This window comes from Semicossyphus pulcher, unplaced genomic scaffold (assembly GCF_022749685.1).
Source record: "Semicossyphus pulcher isolate SPU_LCO1_2020_fin unplaced genomic scaffold, fSemPul1.0.p SCAF_24, whole genome shotgun sequence".
NCBI lineage: Eukaryota > Metazoa > Chordata > Actinopteri > Labriformes > Labridae > Semicossyphus > Semicossyphus pulcher.
The window spans coordinates 11,447,691-11,467,606 of NW_027211698.1; the positions used below are offsets into that span (position 1 = coordinate 11,447,691).

General features: G+C 41.5%; 1 protein-coding gene across 1 annotated transcript in view; it reads right to left on the bottom strand.

Moving 5' to 3' along the window:
• The window catches only part of LOC138603716 (receptor tyrosine-protein kinase erbB-4-like), a 268,639-nt gene that overhangs the window by 127,653 nt on the left and 121,070 nt on the right, over nt 1-19,916 (bottom strand). The window contains exon 2 of the mRNA XM_069675611.1: nt 2,805-2,956. Within this exon, the coding sequence (XP_069531712.1) occupies nt 2,805-2,956 (152 nt within the window). The remainder of the gene's footprint in view (nt 1-2,804; nt 2,957-19,916) is intronic.

Genomic DNA, 19,916 nt, shown 5'->3' on the forward strand with positions numbered 1-19,916 from the left:
CTAGGAAGTAAATTCCTTGCTAACATGATGTTAGCTAACATCAAGTTACCATTTCCTAGCCTACGTTAGCCAGGAAGAGGTATGTTCCAAGCTAACAAACCGAAATATGAGCTGAAGCCTCTTTCAAGCCAAAGCTAATACATTATAGTGCTGGACTAAATGCTAACGTTAGCAGTTCATTGTGTTATTTCAAATTGATGAAACATTAGATAACCAACATGTATAAGACTAATAGCCGTGAACACGGTAGTTAGGCATTCCAACAGCATTTCAGCTTCTCACCCTGACTATGACATCAGAGGAAAATGGCTGCAATGCATGGCCTAAATATGGTCAATAGCGTGATTGCTAAAACACTTCCATGACAACCACATAACCGCCCAAATCCTGACCCCCCTCACATCCACTTAACAATCCCCCAGATGCCTAATTGTTTTCCCTAATGATGCTGCGCCTAATGGGACTGTTTATAGTGTTCATTTGATAGCACTGGCCCAGTAATTAGACTACACCTCACTTCATTAAACAGCAGGGGTTGGGGGGGAGACAGGGGCCCGATGGCGTGAACAGTATATGCACATGCAATAGCACAAACACAGTCCTAATGGCTGACACACACACACACACACACACACACACACAGAAAGCAGCTACAGACCCTTGAGAGTGCTACATAAGCAAGGAACGGTGATGGCACTTTACATTCAGAGTGCTCCTCATTTAGCTGCAGTGTCTCACAGACATTCCTTCCATAGTAATTCTCACCAGTACCTCTTATCATTAGTCCCATTGTACTGTTGTACTGCATTTTATTCTGCTGGCAAAGGGCTTGGATCAATATCCATGGGTTCTCTCCAAGTGAATTACATGCTGAACTCAACGCTGTTTACATATCGTGACATCCTCCAGATAAGAGATTCTGCAAAATAAGCTGCCTTAAATGCAAATGTAAAACTGCTAATGGTCTAATAGGACTTGTGAGAGTTTGCTAAATGACTCACCCTATCCATTACACTGTAAGTAATAAGCAGAAGTAAGTGTAGGTGGTTTTCATTATCCTAAGAGGTGAAGAAAGTAGGGGTGTAACAATCCATTAATAAATCTCTAAAACATAGTCCAATATCATCATCTTTAACATATGCCTTTATTTTGTTGGGTAAAAATGTACCTTCTTATTTGTGTAGTGTCATAATGTACTTGGATAATCTTAAAAGAATAGTGGGAACAGTTAACAATTAACAGATAATTTTGAGCAATTAAATGACTTCGCAAAACAACCCTCTCCATCTGTCTCTCTCCATGGTCCTCAAACGTTCCAACCAGTAACTCACTAGAAAGTTTCTCCTTGTACTGAACCATGTTTCTGAAGTTCCTGAACCTGTGTTTGTCTTTGCATCTCTCTCCATGGTCCTGAAACTTTCCAACCTGTAACTCTCGTTTGTCTGCATCTCTTTCCATGGTGCTGAAACCTTCCAACCTGCAACTCTCCTTTCCTCCTTGTGTCTCTCTCCATGGTCCTGAAACTTTCTAACCTGTAACTCTAGTTTGTCTTTGTGTCTCTCTCCATGGTCCTGAAACTTTCCAACCTGTAACTCTCCTTTTCTCCTTGTGTCTCTCTCCATGGTGCTGAAACTTTCCAACCTTTAACTCTCCTTTTCTGCTTGTATCTCTCTCCATGGTCCTGAAACTTTCCAACCTGTAACTCTTGATTTCCCTTTGTGTCTCTTTCCGTGGTCAGGAAACTTTCCAACCTGTAACTCTCTTTCTCTTTATGTCTCTATCCATGGTGCTGATCAATCACACTACGGTATCCATCCATGGTGCTACTTTTGAACTGTCTTGATGATATCTGAAATAACTCCTCTTAAGTCCACTTTAATTACTTCATTCGCAGAATGTAATTTATGCACTACATAGCGCCAAAACAATCCCACACTGCAATGAAAAAAGCACCACCGGTAGCACATGCACTACTTTTAGCTAACAATAATGTGCTACACTACACTTGTCAAGGCTGATGGAAAATTACTATGATTCATAAGAGTCTGAAATGGCAATTTACTACTCACTTAGGAGTGTCTGTTATGTAGGTAGTAATGAATGAAAGAAGAATAAAGTGAATTTGCACACAAGGCATATGTTTCTGTTTCCATGGTCCTAAAACATGTTTCAATTATTGTATCTGAAATCATCAATTTGATGACTCCTTTTTGTTATCATATGCTGCCATGAGTCACATTTTATTATTTATAAAATGCAGACACTACCAAGCGTTAATGGTGGCCATAGTTATGATGATATTGAGCCTGAAGAGAGTGCACTACGTTAAAAATAGTGTAGAAAATACAGTGAGCTAGCCTTGATCTCTCTCCATGGTCCTGAATCCCAGTCTTTCTCCTCGCAGGTAGGAAACATTTCAGTTTTTGTCTCGTCTCTATCCAATAATTAACACGGATTTTCATTACCAACAACTCAGCCTGTTATTTTCAAGCTTAATCAATTATTTATTATGTCTATAAAGTTTTTAAAACAGTGGGAAAAAAAACTGTGAAACCTTCGAATTGCTTTTTTTTTTGTTCAACAAACGCTCCTTAAGTAAGTCAATTCATTCACTCTCAAAAAATATAAAGCAATCACAAACTCCTTACATTAAAGCAGCTGGAACAAAGAAAATGTTTGACATTTATGTTTGAAAAAGGGCTGAAACAATTACTAGAAGATCAAAGTAATTAATTTCCATTCAATCAACTTTGTGATTACTTGTCTGATTGTTGCAGCTTTACCAGAGACAACAAACTTCATACCTTTAGGAAGGAGAGGTTGCGGTTTCGATCGATGCTGGTAATCTCCAGATTGCCCATGACGACTTCGCAGTTCTCGTAGAGCTTCTTCAGAGTGCGGTACTGCTGGTCCAGGTCGGACAGAGTGCTCAGCTTGTTCTCTGTGCCGGGGCATACTACAGACAGAAACAGAAACATTTCGAAAAGTCAAGTAAACCTCAAAAGGAGGTTTTTTTAGAATATATTCAAAAGGGTGAGATTAAAATTCAAGGAACATACTTTGAAGCCATGAATAAAAAGTATAATTAATGTTTTCCGCTCATTCATGACCACGATAGTTATTATCTTGAAATGCCACCAGAGAAGCTAACTTGATCACACACAGTAGGCTACCATACTGCCGCTGCTTAATACTTAAAGGTCAGAAAGCCTGCTAAACTAGCTGTTTCACTGGTAAAATTGATCTGAAATATGATACATCTCTTTTCCCCAGAGTTATTTTGCAAGGAAAACTCTGATCTTTGACTGCACCCGCTGAGTTTTCCGCTAAAACACCAGACTGTGGATGCATGGTTCAATGACCGCTGCATGGCACGGTGTCTGAAAATGTTTGAATCAGCGGGATAATGAATGGGAGAATGAGAGGAAGAGGGAAGAAAAGACATCCAGGATGGGGGATTTCAGGACTATCACTACGCCTTGTGTGCATATGAGAAGTGAAAGAGGAAGGATTGAAGGACAGAGGGAGTAGCAGCGGAGGAAGAATGGGTCAGGGAGATTACGTAAATTGCTAAAAAGAGAGCAGAGTGCGCCAGACGTGACCCTCGACAATGAGGGAGCAGCCAGAGTCGAGACTTGGGGACAGACAAGTGGGGTTAGAGGGGTGGATATCATTTCTCCGAGGCAGTGACCTACAGTCTGGGTCTGGCACCGGCACACCGTTTAATCAAAGATATTCAAATTGCATTGGTTGACCTTTGCAGAGGGTTCCACTTGGAGACTCGGCTGACGAGATTACGAGACTTTGAAGTTATTAAAGTGAGTAGAAACAGCTCTATTGGTGCGTGGGAAAGCCAGGCAATTAGAAGCGGGTGGATTTCTCTGTTGGTTTTAGAAAGACAGACACAAAAACAAGCTGAAAACACACAATCACACACAGCTGTCTCACTTCTCTGATAGCTTCCAGCCAACACCCTCTGGCAAACATCCTTTTAGCACGCCGCGCTAATGGCAACGACTCCAGAATAGGAATTCTGAGCTCCACTCGTCATTTCAGCCGTTAGAAGCTCCAGAACATGATTCATGGCGCTTCTCTCGTTGTTCGCGGCTTTGTAAAAGACGGCATGAAGCCTGAAAGTTCCTTTCATCTGTTGCTGTCATCTGTTGTCGCATACATGGGTGGATTACTAGACAATGGGTCCCTGGGCACAGCCATGCAAAAGGCCCCACACCCCTCCAACAACACAGAAAGACTTGTAGTTGTGTTGTTTCGAGGCATTTAAAGTCCCTTTGTTGTTCTTATCGTCTGGTCACTTAGCATTATGTAGTTGCTTTGTGTCCCTTTGCTATTGTTTGTTTCTCTTTGTGGTCATTTTCCATCTCTTTGTTGTTGTTTTGTGTCTCTTTGAAGTCGCTTTGCGCCTCTCTCAAGCTGTTTGTTTCTTTGTGCTTCTTTTGCTGAACTGTGTAGTCATTTTGAAAACGTTTGTGGTTGTTTTGCCTATTTTGGTGCTCATTCTGTATCTCTAATTAGTTATTTGGATTTCTTTGTGGTAGTGTTGCTTCACTTTGTGTTGCTTTGCATCTCCTAGAAGTCATTTTGAGTCTTTATGGTTGTTTCACTGATCTTTGTGGTTTTTAAAATCTCTTTGAAGTTGCTTTGTGTCTCTTTGTAGTGTTTGTTTCATTTTGTGGACATTTAGCATCTCTTTGTTGTCGTTTTGTGTCTCTTTGATGTTGCGTTGCATCTCTTAGGAGTCTTTTTTATGGTTGTTTTACTTATATTTGTGCTTTTTAAATAACGTTGTTGTTTCGTATCTCTTTATAGTTGCTTTGTGTTTCTTTGTAGTCACTTTGTGTCTCTTTGGTGTCGTTTGTGTTCTTTTTATGGTTCTTTTATTTATCTTTGTGTTTTTTAAAATCTCTTTGATGTTGTTTTGTGTCTTTTTGTGTTCCTAGCTGTTGCTTATCGGTCATTTTGAAGCTGGTTGTGATTGCTTTGCTCCTCTTGGTGCTCATTTTGTATCTTTTTGTCGTCTTTAAAGTCACTTTGTGTCTCTTTGTAGTTATTTTGGTTTCTCTTTTAGTTGTTTTGCATCTCTTAGTAGTCGTTATAAGTCTTTGTAGTCACTAAAAATGTTGTTTTGCTTTGTAATTGTGTCTCTTTTAGTCGCTTTGTGTCTCTTTGTTGTGTTCGTTTCCCTTTGTAGTTGTTTAGAGTCTCTTTGTTACACCTACAGGCCCTGCCGACCCCCTTGATCCTGAAAAGACAGAATGAACTCTGTGATATCAACAACAAATTGTTTAAACATATACATTCTGTCATTGCTGTGTTTATCCACAGTGCTTATTATGAATGCTATCGACTAATGCAGAGGCTACCACTGTAATTAGTTCCTCCCATTTCCCCCAGTGAAGCTTTCTTTCTGTCCCTGCCAGCCTTCCCAGCACCACCAGTCAGTCAGTCAGGCTCCCCAGCCTCAGTCCTGCTACCATCTGCTCTGTTCAGCTGGCACCAACGCCATGTTACTACGGGCACGACTGGAGGCTTGTGTGTTTGAGTGCGTGTGGCATAGGCTCCGAGCTTGGCTCAATGTAATTAAACTGCTCATTAAAGTTTGTCAGCGGTTCAACGCTGAATATTTCTGACTTTTAAATCTGAATTTCGGCCAAAAGCTGCATATGTTGCCTGGTTTGGTCTGCTTATTATTCCATTTAATTTAATTTTTTAAAGAAATAAAATGGACTTAAACTGGGTTGACTGGTTTTGGGGTTAGATCCAGAACTTCTTAGAATAAAAACTTTAGTTTTAAACCGATATTTAATTTTCCAGTGCAAGTAAAAACTGTGCAAAATGCAACAACAAAGCCTGAAGACGTAGATCTGCAACCTTTTCCCAACTAAATGTAACATTCACTTCCATTTAAAGGCTTGCTTTTCTAAAATTTAATGGTTTTAATCCTCAAAAACGTAACTATATTTGCTTTAAATAGTACAACACATATCACGTTGGACAAAGCGTGTTGCTTTGGGCTTTTATTTTGAAGCTCCGGCTGCAGCTGCACATTTTCTTCGGTATTACATATTAATCTATTCTACATAAGTGCCCCCGCCAATTTACTGCATACTTCATGTTGGATTGTGCTTATAGCGTGCTGTAGTGTTTACATTACATCACTGCCAACACGACAGCACACGCTGGTTAAGTGTTCTCCTCATTCGTAACAATTCATAAACAAGGATGGAGACGTGCATTGGTGCTGCCGGGTGTTCTTCAGCAGCTCTGTGTAGCTTGTTTAGTATTATGCGCCCAATGTCAACCTGGAAACTCAGTGCTCCCTGCTTGTGCAACTTTTCTTTCGACCTTTCTTGAGAAATAAATGTGTTTATATGTCACTCAATCCTTCTCTTTTGCTGTGTCCTCCCACAGTCCAAAGGCATGCTGGGTAGGTTCATTGGTGACCCGCAGGTGTGAGAGTGTCTGTCTCTAAAGCTCAGCTCAGATCAAAGATTTGTAACGCAACAAAAACGGTTTCAGAATGTTGCAGAGAAAACTGCAGCCGCGTGAACCAGTTAGTTGCAGAGCGTCTGAAGCCGCTGCGTTGCCTTGCAGAAATGCAGTTTTAGAATGATGTCGCTATTCCACTTCAGCCAATCAGGAAACAGCATAAGTTGGCGTAGGCACCCTGAGCCAAAGACGGCTCGAGATCCTCGCTTTCCAAACCCTCTGTCTTCGACGTTTATTAATCAGTGTCACAGCTAACACTGTTAGCATGTCACTGTCATCCACTTCTCATGTAACCTAGGCCGAATACGAACGTTATAACATTAACGCAGAAGTGGTGGGGTATGTCAGTGTCTCGTTGCTATGGAGACGGTCAGCTGCGTTGCGGGGCTTTGATGTGAACGGCCCAGTTCTAGAATGTTCACGATCAGATGTCAAAGGATTCTTTTGGAGGTTGCGTCGAGTCTCGTTGCGATATCGTTGATCTGAACTGAGTATCAGCTCTGTGATTGACTGGCGATCAGTCCAGGGTGTACCCCGCCTCTCGCCCAATGGCGGCTGTGATAGGCGCCACCCCCCTGCACGACCCTGAACAGGATAAATAGTATAGATGATGGATCTATTTTGATGATCTTTGGAGCATTTTTCCAACACGTAATGGACAAACCAAATAAAAAAGTCAACAGATGAATCCGACCTTTTTGGCAGTCAGCATCATCGCGTTTCACATTTGGTCTAATCTTTTGAATACATCTAATACACAAGCCAAAGTCCAGATTTTTCTCATCAAAGTGCACTTTTAAAAGAGAGAGCAAAAAAGGAAACCAATGGACTATTGCATAGTTGAACTTGCCCCTATATTGAACAACATTGAGAGCTCATAAACTCCAATATTGCTTTATGGATCGTTGGCTCGGCAAAGACCGCGCTCTTCCTCTCCTCTGCGATCCTCCATATTGCTGCGGGTGTGCCCGGACAGAATGGCAGTGAGGGGACCTGAGCAATGGTGATAAATGAGATTTGCTGACCAAATACACAGACACACACACACACACTGATGAGTTATTAGATAAAATGATTTAAGAGCGGCTACAAACTCAAAGGAAGTCTGCGCGAGGAGCTAAAATTGCTCCGATCGATGAACGAATGTGCGCGTGGGGATTTTATTTTGAAAGGTTAGCGGGCGTCTGTAATAATCCCTTATTGAAACCTACTTGCAGGTGAGTTTACGTCTGTGTGCGGTGATAAAAGATCAGAGGGGAGAGGTGAAATGTGAGGGGGAAAACAACTCTCCAAAGGCAATATCGGCTGACGAAAACACACAAAGAGAGAGAGAAATGGCGCTCATTCAGGGCGAGTAAGCAAGGTAAAGCCGGGTACAGAAATAGGTCTTAAGGAGAGTGAGAGAACAGAGGAATTGAGGGAGAAAGAGAGACACAATCATGTATTTGTGAGAGTGGGGATGACATCTACGAGCATTAGCATTCATGCCGACGCGCTCTACTGTAAATGCTCTTCTCTCTGGGCTCATTTCGAAAGTGTCCAGATCCATCTGCTCCACCTCTTCCTCCCTCTCTTCTCCTAATTTCTTTTTCTCTGCCCTTAGCCATCTATTCCTCCATCTCTGCCGCCCCCATCTCTTTTTCTCCCCTCATTCTTCTTTCTCTCAGGCTCAGCAGTGGACGATGTAAGTATTGAGCCGTTGCCTTATTTCTACCCCCCGTTAATGCATGGGGTGACACAGGGCCAGGTCCACTTGACAGCTCCGGTGTGTGTCTCACTGTGACTGTGTGAGTGTGTGTGTGTGTGTGGTAGTTGGGAGGAGATATCTGCCAGTCAGAGCCACAGGCGGAATGTCTCTACGGTTTTAAGAGCGCATGGGTCGGCCCATTTATGCACCAAAGAGAACGTGTGCATGACATAAGACGAAACATGCAAAATAAAGACGCTTAAAACATTAAATTACATTAAAAAGCATTAAAGGAATTGCCTCTCTAATTGTGCCCAAGTGGATTTAACTTTCTACACTTAAGTGTGGCAATAACTCCATTCTAAAATGAAGACAGTGCTAGGGTTGTTTTATTTTGAAAGGGTGTAGAAAAATAGCAACTTCATGTTGTCATGGAAGAAAAACATCTTGTGCAGTACCACTTTAAATGTAGAAAAAAAGTGTTTTGGAATGCGACTTTCCTCAAGTGATGTCACTCGAGTCAGCGTGAGTCAGGGCTGAAGACGACATGTTTGTCTTCTTGGGGTGTGAAGTAAGAAAAAGAAGTGGGCTCTGCTTGAGGCTAGTAGCTTGAGGCTAAACTAGCTTAACTGTAAGTGGTCAGATTGCATCGTGGGTAATGTAGGCAACAGGTTTTGACAAGGATAATATAAAATATTTCTTATCGTGCAGCATCTAGATCATTTTTTAAACGTTCAATCACAAGTCTGATGGGATCTAAAATTCACGTGCAAGAAAAGCATTCTGGGTCTTGTGGTTTATCACTTTAAATGTGGAAAAAAAGTGTAGAAGTGTTTTGATACATGAGTTTCCTCAAGTGATGTCACTTGAGTCAGCGTAAGTCAGGGCTGAAGACGACATGTTTGTCCTCTTGGGGTGTGAAGTGAGAGAGAAGTGGGCTAACCAGACCTCTGTGGCCTCTGCTTGAGGCTAGCAGCTTGAGGCTAAATTAGCTTAACTGTTGGCCGTCAGATTGCATCGTGGGTAATGTAGGCAACAGGTTTAAACGTTCAATCACAAGTCTGATAAGGTTCTAATATTTGCAGGCAAGAAAAGCATTCTGGGTCTTGTGGTTTACCACTTTAAATGTGGAAAAAAGTGTAAAGTGTTTTGACAAGTGAGTTTGATCAAATTCCTCATGTGATGTCACTCGAGTCAGCGCAAGTTGGGGCTGAAAACGACAAGTTTGAGAAGTAAGAAAGAAGGGGGCGAACCAGACCTGTGGGCTGTTCCTCATCAGCAGCTTGAGGCTAAATTAGCTTAACTGTTGTCGGTCAGTTTGCATTGTGGGTAATGTAGGCAACAGGCTTTGACTAGCGTAATATAAAATATCCGGCACTGTGCTGCATCTAGATCATATTTTAAACTTTCAATCACAAGTAGTTAATGGTTTATATGAACAAATTAAACCATGTGACTCGTACTTCACTGGCAGGAAGATGGTGTCATTTTTGTTCTGTCCTCAATCAGTCCATGAACAATCAATCATCAGTTTCTGAGGCAATATTAATAAAAGGATTTGTTGTCCTCCAAACTACAAAGAAACAAACAAAAAGTCCATTGTCATTGCCTTACAGTGGGACGGATATGAAGTCGCCTGATCTGTGCGCCCAGATTGATACGTGCCGGTCCCTGTGAGAATTCCAAAACATGGAAATAAAAGCATTTAATCACGTTGCAATTAAGGATTTGTCTGGTTTATAGGTACAGAAAAGTTAAGGTAAGGGAAAGATGGTCCCAGTTAGAAGAATCCAAAAAGTGACGGGTGGTGCGACAACATCACACCTCATGTGAAAAGACAAAGAAAAAAGCAACAGAGTGGAACAGAAAGCGAGCAGAGCAGCCAATGGAATAAGAAAAAGAACAACAGGAAGAAAAGGAAGCGTGAGCTCTTGGCAATACTACGTCGTAGTACAATTGTTGTGGATTTTCATGCTCTCAGCTGTGCAGATACCAGACTCCAATGACTCAGTGTTCACGGGAGAATCACTTCCCTCATTGATGACTTCCACGTCTTTATAACTAGAAGATAATGAGCAACAACGTAAGTAAAGACTTGAGTTGGCAGCAATGCTGTGGTGTTCTTTCTCTTTGGTTGCGGCCCAGTTTAAATAAAGAGTTTGTGCGTTTAATGTCTTTTTACACATAGAAAAGAAAACTTAGCCGCATAACCCACTTCCTCTCCTGCCAAATCCCTCCAAGTCGCTTTTTTCCGGCAGAAACTGACAGAATTTAATCTCCCGAAATTGAATTACAACTTAATCCTGTCACACAACATTGTTCCTGGAAAAACACACACAAGTTTTGTTACAATAAAGAAGCAGCCTTGCATTGCTCGACAGCTGTAGTGTTTAATGCAGGACAGGTACGAGCAAGCATACAAGGCTGTTTTTTGGCCGTAGAGTGCCGATCTGATCCGTTCTATTCTCACTGACGTACTGAGCCACGCCTGCTCTTCGTCTCTGCTTTCTTTCTTCTTCTCTGCCTTTTTTCACTTTTTTTCCCCACAGTTTTTGACCCTTTTTCTCCCTGTTAGCATTAGCAAAAAAAAGGAATTTGGCTATAATATTCGGAAACTCTTGGAAATAGCTTGTCCTCACTCCCAACTAAATACATTAGCATTAGCATACATCTATGGCCCTACGCTTCAAAATATGTCTATCTAGGCACTGCTCTAGCTTCAGTTTAGCATGTGCAGGGCTCCGTGGTGAAGTTGGCTTTAAAATATTTAATGTCCAGTTAAACTTTCAAAATAGAGCGGTCAAGTAAGCAATACAATATGAACAACATTGGGTTACAATTTGGGATAAAACTCGCCAACGAATGTTTGGACCTTCTACGTTTAGACGCATGCAGAGCTCGAGTTAGCTTTTATAAATATGCAACGTTGGATAAGACTTTCAAAATTAAGTGGTCAAGTTAGCCATTAAAAATGAGCAACATTGGGTTACAGTTTCGGATAAAACTTGGCAATAAACGTTTGCGACTTTTGGACGTTGACGTTGCGAACAGTTAAATTTTGGCACCAACTTCGTCGGTTTAGGGAATAGATCCTGAGCACCAACGTGACCCACTTGTTATGGAAGTTTGATATGTTAGGTACCTAACATACTGTATATGACATGAGCGTATGTTACGCAAGTTCTGAAATAAAGTCAACACATACTTTTTCTTTATTTGTTTTACCTGATTTCAATGCAACACAATAATCTAGAGGAAAGCATTCAGAAATTAGGCTAGCCAGGTACCTCCAGCGTCATATTTTGATGCCTTGAGCCACTTACTGAGCTGCCAAGTTTGGAGTGAAAACAGATGGGGGCGATGGGAAATCAAGTTTTTCAATAAAATCAGACTTCTTTCCTTTTCTAATAAAGCTTACAAGCTAGTAGAATACAGCTAAAACGATGTTTTCCATTTAAACAGAGCATGAGGCTGTAACCTCTGCTTTTTAAGCCCTAATGGCCGACTGAGTGGGTGGCATGGTAACTGCAAGAGGTCACCATGGCGGCGTGAGCATGACATAAGTAAAACAGAGCGGGCTCAAAGCTCTGACACAAGGTCGCAGCTCTATTCACTGGTGTTTTTCCAGCATTATAGAGGCTGTTTTATCGGAGACACTCTTATCTGCCGCGGTTATCGACAGTCACATTTTGAAGGCTATTTGCTACTCAAACTGTTGGAAAATATTTCAGCTGTCCAACTGATAAACAACGTGAATGATGTAAAAGCTTGGAGCTATTTTTTTTGCAGTGGACAGAGATCCAAATGCAGAGTACTGGGTCTGAGGAAAGGTTACTTCCTGAGAAGAAAAAGCAGACAATTTCACCAATCTAAAGTAAAAAAGGTGATATATTATGAGTGACGGTAAGTAATATTGCACCAGTTCCATTTTGTGTGTGTTTCAAGTGGAGAAAAAAGGCACAAAATCTCTATTGAACATTATTTTGGCGGTCATGGTCAAAAGCAGCATACAGTCTTAAAGTAGCGGGCAAGGACACGCATACTAGCAAGATCTTTTTAAGGGATTGCATTACATTTTTTAAGCACCCTTTTAGCTCTATTCCAACAGCTGATCAAAAAAAAGTATTCAGTATTGAGGATAAAAAGGTGAGTTATTTATTGGGCTGGTTTGGACCACAGGAGAAACAAAGCTGAAGTATTAAACTAGGAAATTAAGGGAAATTGAATTTTTTATGAGTGGATAACAATTCTGTTTTTGTCATGCACATCCAAGACTACTTATATGCATGTGGGACAATACGTTGCCCTGACATATTTGTCCCTTATAGTTCCACTGATTGGAGGTGTGGTAACGTGCGAAAAAAGTGCCAATAAAGACAAAGAAGAAGAAAATCACTAGCTAGAAAACATTAAGGCAAAACTATGTAGGATTCAATGTTAACTTGTTGTATTTTTGGTAATGTAAAAAAGCAGGGAAACACTGAATGTAGACATTAATTTGTTTACACAGTGCGCCTGTAGTTTATTGTTTTTCACTGATTAATTTTCTGTCATTTAATTAATCTGTTAAAAGAGAAAAGTAAGTTTAAACATGCGTCTTAAATTGAAGAGCATTTGGGGTCTCTTTGCCGGCACCTGTGCTGATAAACGGTAATTGCGGGAGCACACTTCCCAGGTATCCAGACAGTGTTGCATGTGTGATGTCCACGGTTGGCTCCGGTTGTAACCCTTTCCTTTTTAGACTGTTTGTCTTCATCTGAGCGACGAGTTTGTTTCTTTTTCTTTAGATTTTCACTTATTTTTGAAGTTGTATCTGTAGTCATCCATCTTTTCTTTGTTTGTTCAGCCATAGTAGATTACTGTTTACTCACAGCACCCACTTAGCTCCGCCTACCCTCTCTGGCAGATCAACCACTGCTGGCCGATGGAAAACGCGCCACTAACTGGGCGCTGCTTGCGATTTTTTTCGCGAAAGTTGCACCAGACACCCAGTCTGTAATACTGCAAATGCAAAGGCTTTCATCAGTGGGCCATATGCTCAATCACCATTGGCGATAGATGGTGATAGGCTTGTATTTAAAAGAAAATCTTCAAACTACACAGAGCCTAAAGTACACAAATGCAACAGGAAACAGAATCTTTCTAAGTCACATGGCGCTGGAAACCACTATCCATCCCTTCAACACACACATCCCATACCACCACTGACACACTCCCACATGGCTGGCTTCAAACGACCCAGAAGCCTGGACCAACATCAGTGGTGGACGGTTATTACCAGGCCTACCACCCCCACATCCCCATCACTACTACCACCTTCATCATCATCACCTTCTCTGCCATTCAGGAGCCACACACAGTCCTGAGACGGCGCTGACGCGGCAGCTGTGGAGCTTATGGGCTCAGCTTGCTGAATGTGAGATGAAGAGTTTCATTCCAAGAAAAGAGAACATGACTGATAGTCAAAATTAAACTCCACTTTGGTGTAATTTAATTTTAAGCGTCTTGCAGGTTGCCCTTGGTTAACAGAATTGTGATATTTTTCCGGATAGTTCATAATAAAGCTCAGATTTATGATATTTCAGGGCCTTTTTAGTGCATTTTAATACACTGGTGATCAAAGGAGCCCTTAAAGCACATTTAAAGGGTCCCTTGTGACCTCTTGTAAATTGAAGTGAAACAATTCTGTTCATATTTTAGGATTTAGTTCGGCTCATTTCGCATGACTGGAATAATAAATGACCAGCTTTAAAAGCTGAAGAAAGTTGAGACAGTGCAGTCGTTTTACTTTTGTTCAGATTCTGCAAATGCACCGGCAACTCTGAGGAAGTAGGTGAATCTAAATCAGCCCTCCTCTCAAAATCCTTATCTGGGAAGGTGCTGCGTGATAAAACGGCATTTTAATCCAAGCAAACTTATTTTTTAAATTTTTTTTTTGGGGTGGGGGGGCTGTTTGGTGGCGCTGCTCGAAATCCTAGGCTTCTATTTGTTTTTGTTTGTTTCTGAAGGCCGGGGAACAAAACACATCCCTCAAAAACAGAACGCTCTTTGAAAGCAGCTTATTTAATTAGCAATAAGCTGCCACTTTTTTAGTCCCCACTATGCTAATTTGTGAGCATAAATGCACCTCAATTCTTGATAATTATTCAAATATAATGGGACGGAAACTTTCTATTAATCGACACAAAAAATTCTCAATAAAATGAATCTTTAAAATGTCTTGATATTTCGTTAACTGAAGTGAATTTACAAGTTTAGGGACACACTGAAGTCAGGGTATTCAACCAAACACGTTGAACAGACGTATTAGAAGTGCTGGCTCAGTTGTTCAATCATTACTGCACTAATGTGAAGTGTAATTGATAGAGACCAGACGCCTAATGATTGGACTTAATTATGTTGTATTTCAAGTTTTACAAAAAAGAGCTCTGTCCTCTCAAGACCTATCTTTGATTTTGTAGCAATAGCAGGCAGACGGCTTTGGCAGACTAACGTCTGAGATCACTTTGATTCCACTTTGAGTGAGAGGGAGGTGCTCTGTCTCTCTGGACAGGATGTAGCATGTCTTAATTCTGTTCCTGCACGAAGAGTATTAAGGGGAATCTACACCGCCACCCTCAAATTCCACAGGATCCGTCTCCGGCGCGTTCCGTGTGCGCCGCGACCTCCGGAGTCGATCGCGCCTGTTCAAGTCAATGATCGTGATTCCACAGCACGCGCTGAGGTCCGTCCCAGAAGCGCCTCTCCGCTCAGCTCCGCTAAAGATACACGCCGGGTCTATTTTTGACGGACGGTGCTTCAAGCTCACGTCAAGCTGAACAGAGCAGATCGTTCCAAACAGGAAGTCACACACGAAAACAGCATACAGCATCCGGTCATTTCAAAATAAAACACCATGTACATCTCACGAATCCAGCAGCCGTCTGATGAACCAGAACCGTCAGACAGCAGACGGAACACGCCGGACACGGATCCTGTGGGATCGAGGCGTCAGCCGAACGTGCGCGACACGTAAGCGTCACGGCAGCATCTATTCTGCAATCTTCACCGGCTGCGAGTACAGCATAGATGAGTCTCAAAGTTAGCCAATGGTAGCTGCGATTCCTGGCCATAAATAGGGGCGGCAGTGACGCCAAAAAGTGTGCAGTCTGCCGAAAAACAGTAGAAGAAGACAACTTTGCAACCGACTTGTAGACTTATGTCTTTAATTGTGCATAAATTCAGTACTTATGTAGGATGTAGAAGTCAAATGAGAATTGGTTTACCCAGATGTTGATATTCACTGCTCATTCTAATTCATCTTGCCTGCTCATCTAGTCTCTCAAAATGAAGAGATCACATCGTTTAACATGGATTCCTTTGTTGTGGGCACTGACGCTTAGATGATGCACGTTCTTTTTAGACAAAATATCCAGAATGTTAAAATTGTACAAAAGCACAATGAGGTTTGGTTGGAGTAACCCAACATTCACAGTTTATTCCGACAGAAACAAGGCCACTTTCCGGGGAGGTGAACTTCAAATTGTCCCCGACAGCTCTGGGAGGCTGATCTGGGGTCAGCAGGGGGTCAGACCCATCAATCATCCCTCAGCAGGATCTCTTCCCCTTCATGCTCACCGACTGGCGCTCCCCGGAGCTCCTCTTCACACCTCCTCTGATTTCTCTAACCATTTCATCCTCCATTTACACAATTTTTACCCACTTTTACGTCGCCTTTTCTCACTTAAAGCATTCTCATGTATCTTAATCCTCTCCTGTCGCAGTCGCCATCAATTATCATTCCAAATATGTCTGCGACACACACACACACACACAACACACACACACACACTTAAAGGCACGTGTGTCAAAATTCATAATTCACATTTGTGCTACTTTGAGCAGCACATACACACACACACACGAAATCTGGACCTCCTCCATCAAAAAGGGCAATGATTTCTCAGCGGGCGCTGGGATATCACCTGCTACACTGACACAGGTGGGTGAGGGGGGTCATTTGTATAACAGATGTGTGTGTGTGTGTGTGCGCGGTCTAAATGTGTGTGTGTGTGTGTGTGTGTGTGTCAGACACAGGTTTAATGACTCGTCCCAGCCAATTTTCAGCCAGTGGCTTCCCTTTGTGGGGAAATGAGGTTTGTAGTTAATGTAGCACAGAAGGGCTGCCTGTGATCATGTGTGTGTGAGTGTGTGTGTCAGTTCCAGTGAGTTGGCTCCAAGCAGAATATTAGTAGGAACCATATGGGAGAAATCATTATGAAGAAATGCTCAGGAAAATTTATGACGTGAAGTCGGCGTGTATCAATATCGGATACGCCTTTAGTGTAAAGACGCGTGCAATGTTTGTGTCTTTTATAAATCACATTATAGTGTGCCTGTGTGTGTGTGTGTGTGTGTGTGTGTGTGTGTGTGTGTGTGTATGTGTGTTTCAGTGTTGCGCAAGTCTCCCTAACTTGAGTTATTCCAAACACAGCAGTTGCCTTCAAATTGTGTACAAAATTAAATGGCGTTCCACAAACACAACCCACACGCTTTCACTCCCAACAGCTACGTTAGCTTGTTCTGTGACCCTAAGCTTCAAAATATGACTATCTAGGTACAATTTTAGCATCAGTCTAGCACGCAAAATTAAATGTGCAACAATTAGCAACACGTGTTTAACAAGGTAAAACACTACTTGGTTAAGTTGGGTTTAAATGGGTACTAACTTATGATGCTAACTACGTTATGTAACCAGCGCACAATGTATGACATAACTAACCTACATTCATTACGTAACTTACAGTTGTTCGAATTTGAAGATAATGAACCAAAACAAAGTCAAAACATTTAAATTGTTTTATGTTGTTCTACTTTTGTCCAAAATTATGTTACGACCCCAAAAATGCTCCTCAAAAAGGGGGTCAAACACAAGCGAACAAGTCAAAACCTTCTGTGCTTGACTGCAGATGATTAGACTTTCAAAATAAAGCAGTCAATTTAGGGACAATAACTAGGAAACACCTGATTACATTTTCAAAATAAAGCTTACTGACAAATGTTTTACATTTTATGTATTTTGGACAAACACACGTTATCACTCCAAACAGCTACGTTAGCTTGTTCTGTGACTCCAAGCTTCAAAATATGACTCTCTAGGTGCAACTTTAGCATAGATCTGGCATGTGCAGTGCTCCGTGGTGATGTTAGCAAAATTAAATGTGCAAAGTCCAGTGCAACAATTAACAACAAGTGTTGAACAAGGCGCAACTTGGTTGAGTTGGGTTTAAATAACCACTAACTTATGATGCTAATTACGTTCTGTAACTAATGCACAGTGTATGACGTAGCTTATTTTCGCCACGTAACTTAGTTGCATTACATAACTTACATGTGTTACATGACATAATTTATTGCTCCATAAAACAATAAATTAGGTCACATGGCTTCCATGCCACATTAAAACAAAAAAGGGTTCAAGGAATAAGCTAGCAGGGAACCCAAAGCTTCATATTTTGAAGCGCAGGCCCACTGAACAAGCCGCTGTGTTTGACAACCTGACACATTAAGCCAAAGAGATAATGAAACACTCTCTCACACACACACTATAACACACACACTCAGATGCCTTTCCATAGTCTGATTTTGACCCCCAAAAAACATCCAGTATGTATGCACACTTGCACGGCTGCACATGTAAACACACTAATAGTCAGAGCGGATGGGGGAGGAGGGGCTGTAGGGGGGACTGGCCTCCCAATGGAGGAAACATGTTTGGGTTGGATGTAATGAGCAAGTGAAAGGCAAATGAGCCCTTCAGTGTGACGGCTTCTATCTAAACCCAGACAGCCTGTGTCAAGGGAGACGCTTTATTGCTGAGAGAATCCAAAATGTCATTCATCTATCTATACTCCCGCCTCCCTCCCTCCTGACTTCTGCCACCCCCCCACCTCATTCCACTCCTGTCAACTTTCCCCCCTCTTTTTCGGCTCTTCTTCCCATCTTTTTTTCCCATTACTCCCCATTTTTCCCAACCTGGCTCTCCTGTCATTTTTTTTGACATATGACTTTGTCATATTTAAAGGTTACAAAATCAAATTGAGCACCTTTTTTTTGCCCACATTTCAAAACCACAGGTACTAATGCCTTCAAATAAAGTCCTTGAAATTCTTGTGAGGTTCTTTAACCAACCGCATTTTTACAAAGTCAAAACTGGACTCCATTCTCACGCAATCTCTACAAATGTCCTCATTTTGTACCTGCCCTGAAGACACTCGGAAAAAGCAGAATGACTGAGGAGTTTGTTTGAAGATATTGTAGGAAACACGGCGAAACCAGAACCTCCAGACAAAACTCACCGCAGAAGCAGACATAACAGTCTAAGAAGTGCATTACAGCATCGCTTCATTGAAGAAGAACTCTTTGAATACCACAGATGATGTGTAAGAAACAGTGTGTGTGTGAGAGAGGGGGTATTTTTTTTCCTTTAAAAGAATAAGATGAAGGCTTGGAACAGACAGAGCTGCATAGAGACAGTCTGGCTCTTGACCACGGTTTGTAGCCGTAGGCGCAAAAAACTCAATGGAGACAATCGGCCGAAAACATGGCAACAGCATCAAACAGCGCTGAATTCAAGCCTGTCGAAAAAATTGCTTTAAAAACTGATGCCAGGAGCGAAATATGGAGCTATTTTGTTTACAATGCTGGCCAAGATGGACGCCAAGTGGAGGCACTAAAATACTCATGAGTATAGTTGCTAGAAAATGCATCAAATTCCCTGTTTTGTGACATAACTTGATCTCGGTTGAGTAGCTCGAATTCGTATATACTAAACCAAACCAAAGTCAAAACATTTTAATTGTTTTATGTTGTTCCACCTTTGAAAGGTGATCAAACATTAGCAAACAAGACTGTTAAAGAATAAAACTTCTGTGTTTGACTGCAAAAATTAATACGCTAAGTCTGATGGACTTAACTAGGAAACATCTGATTACATTTCCAAAATGAAGCTTGCCAACAAACGTTTTACATTTTATGCGTTTTAGACGCGCAACAGTTTGTTAGGTTAACGCACAAAAGCTGCTTGGTTATGTTGGGGAACAGAACATGGTTTGGTGCTAATCATGTAACTTAACTAAACTAGTGTATCGTGTATTACGTGCATAAATCTGACATTACGATGGAACACAAAGCTCCAACCCAGGCAAACTGATTTTTCTTCCGTTCTTCAAGCTTTTTTTTCTTCTTTCCAAACATCAGTTATTTGCCTTGATGCTGTAGTTCAACTTCATGTTCTTTCTTCACTGCTTGATCTATAATTTGACTCGACTGCTCGGGAGTTTTCCGTCATGACACAAAATACTGTTGCACTTCACGACCTCGAACGCAACATCAAACGTCTGACTCACTGCAACTGAAATTACAGCAAAAAAAGGAACAGCAAAAGGCCAACAAAAAATGTATCTCAAAAGTTAACAAAATCACCAACACAGTTCAACATGCTTTGACCCCAAATTATCAAAGCATCCAGATAAACAGATACCGGCACTTAGCCCCCAAATCAAAAACCCAAGTTACAGCATAAAAAGTACCACCAAAAGCCAGTAATAATGCCTCTAAGAGGGCAAAATGCCTCAAAAAAATCACCATAAGACAACACACAGTTCAACATGCTTTGACCCCAAATTACCATAACATCCAGATAAAGAAAAAGGCTGACTGGCACTTAGCCCACAAGTCTTAA